The following is an 8,990-nucleotide window of genomic DNA, read 5'->3' as shown; positions in this document are numbered from 1 at the left end:
CTTGGTTGATAAAGCTCTCAGCAGCTCCGGAGTCTATCAATGCCATAGTCTCTAAAGTTCCCTTCTCCCAAGTTAAAGAGACGGGTAATAGAAGCCTGTGTTCTTTGTAGTTATGAGTAGAGGACAAAATAGAAACACCCAAGGCCTGTCCTCTAGAGAAACTTAGGTGCGAGCGTTTCCCGGGCGATTGGGACAATTCATACATAAGTGACCTCTGACTCCACAATACATACACAGTCCCTCCCTTCTCCTGTACTGTCTCTCCTCTTCTGAGAGGGGAGTAAGGCCTATCTGCATAGGTTCTGGAAACTGTGGAGTTTTGGTTTCAGGACTTTGAAATGATGGAGCTAGTCTAAAGGAAGGTCTACCGGTTCTATCTCGAGTGTTCTGCCTCTCTCTTAGACGTTCGTCAATGCGAGAGATAAAGGAAATTAAGTCCTCCAAATTCTCGGGAAGCTCTCTCGTCGCTACCTCGTCAAGTATTACATCGGATAATCCGTTTAAAAATACGTCTATATAAGCCTGTTCATTCCACTTAACCTCTGCCGCCAAAGACCTGAACTCTAGTGCGTAATCCACAAGTGTTCGGTTCTCTTGTCTAAGGCGCAACAGTAATCTAGCTGCATTGACCTTTCTGCCAGGGGGGTCAAAAGTTCTTCTAAAAGCAGCTACAAAGGCATTATAGTTATAGACTAATGGATTATCATTCTCCCACAACGGATTAGCCCATCTCAGAGCCTTCTCAATGAGTAAGGTGATAATAAATCCCACCTTTGCCCTATCAGTAGGGTAGGAACGGGGTTGTAGCTCGAAATGGATACTGATCTGGTTCAAAAAGCCACGACACCTTTCAGGAGAACCAGCATAACGTACAGGTGGGGTAACTCGGGAAGAGGCACCTACACTGGCTACCTCTAGCCCTGAACTCACAGGAGGAATAGAAGTATTACGCATCTCCTCAGGTGGATTATTAGGACGTGATAGTAACGCCTGTAGTGCTAGTGCCATCTGATCCATTCTATGATCCATGGCGTCAAACCTAGGATCAGGAGAACCAAGCTGACAGTTTGTACCTGCAGGATCCATTGGCCCTGTCGTAATGTCAGGATCGGGACAGGGATCCAACACGCAGAGTACAAAGAGTAGCAGATACGTATACCGGACCTTAGAATGGCCGGACTTAACGTAAAACTACGTATAGAATGGTCAGGGACAAGCCGAGGTCGAGGAAACGAGAAGACAGGTAAGCGAGAGACAAGCCGGGTCAAGGATAACAGAGAAGACAGGTAAGTAATAACAAAGCCGGGTCAGAACCAAAAGACAAGAGAATACAAGAGCACTGTGTGACTAGGCTGGCTAGAACCACGACAGGGCAATGAGCAAATGCTGAGAGCTCCCTTAAATACCCTGGTTCTAGAGACTAATCACGCCTCCGCCGAGACCTGATTCGTGTCCGGGATTTGACTGACAGGTCGGGCTAGAATAGCGTCATGACGTCGACTATTGAGCGTCACGTTACAAAAAGGCATAGTTCTCTCGCGGCCGGCGTTTACATGCGCGAGGGGACCGCGAGGAACGGGAGAATCATGCCGTCTGGATGGAAAAACGTCCAAGTCTCTACCCGTCTCAGGGGTAGAGACTACAGGTACCCTGACAGTTACATAGGTTTATAGTAAATAAGTGCCAGACAGGATTGTTATTTTCATTAGTTTTGTTATCTTATTAGCTTAGTAATTATAGCATTAAGAATATTTTTGTAATAACATATATATATATATATATATTCATTTATTGCATGATGCATATATGTTTATATAGTATTTAAAAAGGAACCGACACTGCTCAGGATTTTTAATACCATCTTTACATATCCCTTATTTTTAGAAAAATATATTCTTAAGAGGTCTGAAAAATGTAATTAGATGTAAAAAAAACATGCATCTATCCTGGAACTGGGCGTTTCCATCTTAGCTCCCTATGAGCCATAGTCATTATCTTTTCTACCATCGATCATAGTTAGTGGAAAAGAAGAAGGTTCCACATCTCTTTTGCATAGTGTACCCTGGCCGAGCCTGGACTGAAATGCATTGTGATGTCACTTGCTAAATCTTTAAAATACATTTTTAAAGAAAATGGAGCATTACATGATATACGTTTTAGGTGATTTTCAATGGTGTAATTTCCAGAAGTGACTTTCCAATTGAATTCAAATTTTAATTTTCCATTTTAGTTTTAACAATAATGTATTACTGTTTCAAAACCATGTCTTTCAAATAAATTTGATTTCATTTACTGATTCATCAGATAGTGTTCACAAAAGAACTTGAAGCTCAAAAGTCATGTTCCACTTACTGTCCCAAGCTTGTAATGGGATAACATGCATATGCACAGTAGCTCATGTACAGAGGAAGGTCCACATAGCTTCTGGTCTTTTGATGGTTTCATAAATTATATGTAGTGAACATTGGAGAGGAAATGTGTTCACCTTGTACAGTTATTCGTCTGTGTAAATAGAAAGAAAAATACAACCAACCATGTTTTATAAGGAACTTTTTTTTTTTTATTGGATCGGAACTGTTTGGAAAACGGTAAATTAAACATTTTGGGATTAGGATTATAAATAGGGGACCCTGTAAAGAAAGACCTTTTTCACAGCAAAAAAAAAATTAAAAAAAAATTAAATAGACAATATTACATTGGTAAGTACATTGGCAGACTTAATTTTCTGTCCAAATTGTAGTGTGCGGTATAACAACCAATTATAAATAGTCTTTTTATGTAAAATACAGCTGTGCACATTTTAGAAAAATACCAACAATTTCTGTTTCAGCTTTGTTTTATAAAAGCTTATAAATCATACAAATAAATCTAACATGCGTTATTTAATTTATAAACATTTTGTTAGAATCTGTTCATTAACAATTATACCCAAAGAATAAAATATGGGAAACGTATAAGAATTAATATTTCAGTAAGAAATGTAGACTTTCCTCCAAAGAGGCACCTGGACTAAACAGGAGGCAAATTAGTCATATACATATATATTTATATACATATATATATATATATATATATAAAATTTTAAATAACACTTTAGTGTTTTATTACTCTGTTACTAAAACTATATAGAACAAAATTTGAATAAATATACAAGTTATTTCATTTTTGAATCAGTGTTGCTCAATATTACAAGCTTGTCACGCCAAGAGATTTGAAGGAAACGTCTTTAAAAAATATAACACTTTTCTGCCCCGTTTTCACCTATTTTAGACTTAAAACATTCACACCATGCTTAATATGACACATCAAAGGATTTCTAATGCCAGTAATATTCAGCGTTTGCACTAAGCCGTACAGACTACTTAAAATGGATACAAATAAACCTAAAGATCAAATGTAGAAAGCCTCGCAGAGATGAGTGGTATTATTCATCCAAGCCCTTTTTTTGCCAGAAAAAAAGCTTTTAAAATCGTTTTTTTTTATTTTGTTTTTACATTTCTTTTTGTTTGTTTTAAACCAAATCACACTACATATGCAAGTGTACAAACATGCTGCTGTGCAATCAATGGCACGTCAAACTATCATGTAAAAGAGGGATTTCAAAATCCATTTAAGACACAATATATTTTCAACAATCATATTTCTTTTTAAACTGATTATATATATATATAAAAAAAACAACTAAAGTAACCTAAAAAAGGAAAGGGAATTTCATTAAATCACATGTGCTTCTCACAATTTAATTTGCTATGCTAAATGTGACAAGTGTAAGTATAGAATTCACTCTATACACACTTTCAGTGTTTGTTAATATATTCAGTGTGGTTGAATAATATATATTGTGTTTATATAATGTGTGTAAATATATATATATATATATATATATATATATATATATATATATATATATATATCTATTTCACACATCCCTATATAGAAGTATATGAATACATACAAATGTTATAAAAATATATATGCATTCGCATTACTTCAGTACAAACACAGATATGCATACACTCATCCAGGTGCATATATAACATACACTCATGCTGTGCGTGTGTATGCACATAATATTGTTAAAAATATGCACACAGGATACACCAGTATAAAAATGTGGGGACTAAAACACTGTCCTAAATTCTTAGATTTGTTTTTATTTATTATCCTCCCTGCATTTAATTAACAAAATGCTGTAATGTGTTTCTGGTGAACTTGCCAAAATTAAGATTAAATAAGAAGACAAGATGTGAACTGATCAACAGTATATCAAACTAACACACTGCCGGCCACACGAAGGCCATGAGAATTTTTCGTAAGTGGAGACGTAAAAAGTATCTGTACAAAAATAGACAGTGATTGATGACAAGTGGCAAACTCTACTCTGGAAACGTAAAGAGATTTGTCACTTGTTCTGCCCCTCCCCCTCACTCTACCCCCACACCATGGCCTCTTCCTTTTGGTTGAGGCAACCTGTTATGGTTATCTATAAGATTTAAATAAACAGAGAAATAAACATTCATGCACAAGCAAATGAAATTCTATCCTCCAGAACCCTGCAGGAGATGGCAAAAGCAGCAGGTAATGGAATAAGACTGGTGAGTGATGCTGCAAACTATTTCTTCTGAGATAGGAGCAAAAGCTGGAATCACATCCCAGGCAACTGAATCCTCTGACCACATTCCTCTGGCACCCACTTCCCCATCTCCACACATAAACGTCAGACAGCAAAATAGTAAGGCAGCTGCTAGCTTCCATCAACTAAAAGTGCAGGTCTGTACATTTCCAGTCCAGTCACACTCTTCTAGGACAGATGGAGTAACCATCTTCTCCGTATAAGCTGTTTCAGCAGATTTTGCTTTGTCTTCCAACATGGCCAAGTGCCTTGTGTTTCAAGGAACCTCAAGAACCATAAATCACCATCAAACGATCACAGACCCATCCACCGGTACATATAATATTTTTTTTTCAAGTTTCAACTTTCTTTGCTCCCAATTCTAAATCCAAGCCGCCTTTTCCCCGTATCCGGATATGACTGGTGCCATAAAAACGGCTTATGACACAAGTGACGGGAATTGTGCGTCAATATCTCTGGTTGTCTAAACGTTCTGCAAACAAGAGAACAATGTATTTAGTTGTGTGCAGTATTCAGCATAGTTATACTTCTGTAAAGTAAAATCAATAAATGTAGTAGATGTTACAACAACTACAGAAACCACATTTATAGTAAAGAACTATCCTTTAGATCATAACATATTTAATATAAATTGACTTATTTTCACATAGAAATGGGATGGATACAAGTCTTATGCAATATTTATCTACAGCTGTGAACCAGTTTCTGTAATGGTTCCCCCCAACCCCCTGTAGGGTTAATAGCCCCCACCTATGGGGAAAATCTGACGCTGGAGGTCCATGAGGATGTCCAGCGTCAGATAACGGACCAAAAGTTCATTTGGGTTCTGGAAGCCCTCAATGTTTAACACTGCAGCACTAAGTGCAAAAAGGTCACAGCATCCAGACTACTTCAATTAGCTGAAGTGGTCTGGGTGCCTACAGTGTCCCTTTAAACCTTTGAATGCAATATTCACAAACTGGGAACTGACAACAAAATATCTATCCTCTCTTGATTAATATAAACAATTTTGGGTAGTGGAGGGGTGTTACACTTTGCTTATCTCATTCCACTCTGATTCCAAAAACACTTTAGCTGCAGTACAACCAGTGGCGTACACATGACCCATGGGGCCCCGGTGCTAAAATTGATCCGTGGGCCCCCCCCCAACCCCCTGCGCTTACTCTGGGGGACCGGGGCCGCAACACATTGCGGCGGGCACCTGGTCGCAGGGGTTGCAGGGCTGCGAACCCTGCGACCGCGGTATGTACGCCAGTGCATACACATGCACACACTTAAAGGACCACTACAGACACCCAGATCACATCAGCTCAATGAAGTGGTCTGGGTGTCAGGTCCCTCTGGTTTTAACCCTGCAGCTGAAAACATAGCAGTTTCAGAGAAACTGCTATGTTTCACTGAGGGTTAATCCAGCCTCTAGTGGCTGTCTCACTGACAGCCGCTAGAGGCGCTTCCGCGATTCTAAGACACTGAACGTCCATAGAAAAGCATTGAGTAATGCTTTCCTATGGGTGGTTTGAATGCGTGCGCGGCTCTTGCCGCGCATGCGCATTCGGAGCTGAGAGGCGGAGGGTTCCCCTGCGCCAAGGGAGTCCGGCGCTGGAGAAAGGTAAGTGCTGAAGACACACACACACTCTCACGAACAGACGCATACACACTAGCTAACAGACACACACATTTACTGACAGAGACACACTCAGCGACAGACATACATACACACTCACTTACAAAACATACACTCTCACTGACAAACACACACTCACTAACAGACATCAAACAGACTCACTAACACACACACAAACACACTCAGTAACAGACACACACAGTAACACAATCACTGACACTCACTAGCAGACACACACTCACTCACTGACACTAGCAGACACACACACTCTAACACACACACAAACACACACAGTAACAGACACACACAGTAACACACTCACTGACACTCACTAGCAGACACAAACACTAACACACACACTCACACTAACACACACTAACACTCACACTAACACACACTAACACTCAAACTAACACTTACACACACACACTCACACTAACACTAACACACACTAACACTCACACACTAACGTTTTTTTGTATTTAATCCCCCCAGCCTCCTTACCTTTTGGAGTGCTGAGGGGATTCCCTGGGGTCCAGTGGTGCTGCTGGGCTCCTGGGGGTCCGGTCACCCGGCGGGCAGTCAGGCTGGCGGGCGTGCGAGGGAGCACTCTCCCCTGTGTGCTTCCTCTTTAGCTCCCTCGCGCGCCGCATACGGATACCGGCGCCGGAAGATGACGTCATCTTCCGGCGCCGGCATCCCTACGCGGTGCGCGAGGGAGCTGAAGAGGAAGCACTCAGGGGAGAGTGCTCCCTCGCGCGCCCGCAGGACTGGCCAGCCGGGTGGCAGCAGGGCCAGCCTCGGGGGGGCCCGGAAGGTGGCCGGCTCTAGGGCCCCCCAGGAGAAGAGGCTGGCCCAGTGGCTACATACCGGGTCGCAGGGGCGGCCGGGCCCCCTGGTGGGCCGGGCCCGGTCGCAGCCGCGACCCCTGCGACCCTGGTATGTACGCCACTGAGTACAACCCTTTAAGACCACCCTACCCAATATTGGGGCTAAAACTTGAAATAGTCCTTTTTTGTCTAGGCTTGCCATCTGAGTAAGAAGAGGTGGTATCAGACTTGCTGTGACCATTGATTATTAAATCAACAGTCTGATTTGGATTTATCAACCGTAATGTAACCTGAAAATTAACAATTTTAGGCTTGACACAATCAACTTGATTAACATTTACCTTTCCAGCAGAAATCGCAATCAAGTGAGAAAGTGGACAAAAAGTATGGCTAATCCAACATTCAAAAGCATGACCAACATGATCAAGACAGAGCTGGGTCTCTGTGGAAGAGAATATAGAACACGGTTAACATAATTAATAATGCAAAAGGAGAATATTTAAAGCCAATGATTACAAACATCTTTAGACGCTTTTACAAATGTAATATGTTTGCTTTATGATGATAACTTCACATTAACATGTTCAAGTCTAATTTTGTTCATGATTCATTTACTCTGTAACCACTCAGCATGGGCTCCTTGATTGTAGTAGAAATAAACTAGTATATACAGCTAGGTCTCAAGAGGACTGTGAATTGGATCTATACTCTACAAAAATATATATCTTATTAGATAAACTGTAATCCCCTTTTAAAATGTGCATAACAAGCAGCTAGCTGTGACAAGTAAATCACAATTCCCCAGATAGTTATTCTCGTTCAGCAGTAATTTACACATTTACTGTTAACACTTTCCGTGTGCAATTTAATCACGAGTGATACCATACTCTGCAATGAAGGAACCTGACAGGAGCACATAAAGCACAGTGTGAACAAGTGACATCATATCAAATGATTATTATTATTTCATCACTGCTAATACAAAAGTCATCAATACAAATTCCACTTTACAAAATTAGTCTGTAGAGCGATTTTAAAGGGAGGATAAGAGTTATAGGGACTTTGTCATCCCACAGGTTTCACCATCTTTAGGTCTCTTCCTGTGTACTCGTTGGTAAGGACTTACAACGATGTGCCGTGGGAGCATAAAATGCATTAGGTGATTTTGCTATTGCTGTATCCTATTTTTTTGTATGCACTTTTACTTTGAATACATTTTGTGGAACATTTATTTATTTCCTTGGAGACATCTGATTGTGCTACTTCATTCTCATGTAGTATGTCCCTTCATACTACACATCAGACTTTAATATTATAAAGAGTATGTTCGGAAAAAACACAAAAATCTATTAACTTAAAAAAAAAAAAAAATTTAGTTCAGAGGACGGGTTAAGTGGGAGAGGATGGTTATCGGGCCTCCCATGGTTCCCATATTTTCATCGTTTTTAGTTTCAGATTTACTGAGAGAATCGCCATCCGCTCATACGTATAGTTAATGTTTACCCTATCTTTTATCATTGCCTCCGTAAGAAACACAGGTTTGACTTCCTGTTTAGGGCTGTAAGGGCTCTCGCTGCGAGGGCGATATGTGATACCAGAGCCCTCCCATTGAAGGTAACTTGGCGTGGGAACTCCAGCCAGAGATACACCTCCGGTTCTAATGGGATCTGTAAATTTAGGGATCTGTAAACTTAGCGATGTCACACGTTTTGCTACAACCAGAGTGTTCGTACTCAGCTACAGTCCTACTAGACATGGTACATGGTGCCCCTGGCCAAACCACATCTCTAACACACCTCTGGGATAGTTTTATAGATATAGTCCGGTAATGCCCCTCAATGCATTCAATCTTTTAAGCCATATGTTCTGTGGGACTGCTTTCCCCGTGTCTTTTTCCCATTGC

The 8,990-nt window shown here is 40.6% G+C and overlaps 1 protein-coding gene across 1 annotated transcript in view; it reads right to left on the bottom strand.

Moving 5' to 3' along the window:
- Positions 1-3,934: 3,934 nt before the first annotated feature.
- Positions 3,935-8,990, bottom strand: part of JPH1 (junctophilin 1) — a 177,111-nt gene continuing 172,055 nt past the window's right edge. Inside the window, exons 5-6 of the mRNA XM_063451314.1 lie at positions 7,429-7,529; positions 3,935-5,105 (exon numbers count right to left, since the gene is read on the bottom strand). Of these exons, the coding sequence (XP_063307384.1) occupies positions 7,449-7,529 (81 nt within the window). The 3' untranslated portion in view covers positions 3,935-5,105; positions 7,429-7,448. The remainder of the gene's footprint in view (positions 5,106-7,428; positions 7,530-8,990) is intronic.

This window comes from Pelobates fuscus, chromosome 4 (genome assembly GCF_036172605.1).
Source record: "Pelobates fuscus isolate aPelFus1 chromosome 4, aPelFus1.pri, whole genome shotgun sequence".
Lineage (NCBI taxonomy): Eukaryota > Metazoa > Chordata > Amphibia > Anura > Pelobatidae > Pelobates > Pelobates fuscus.
This window is presented reverse-complemented; position numbering and strand designations above follow the sequence as displayed.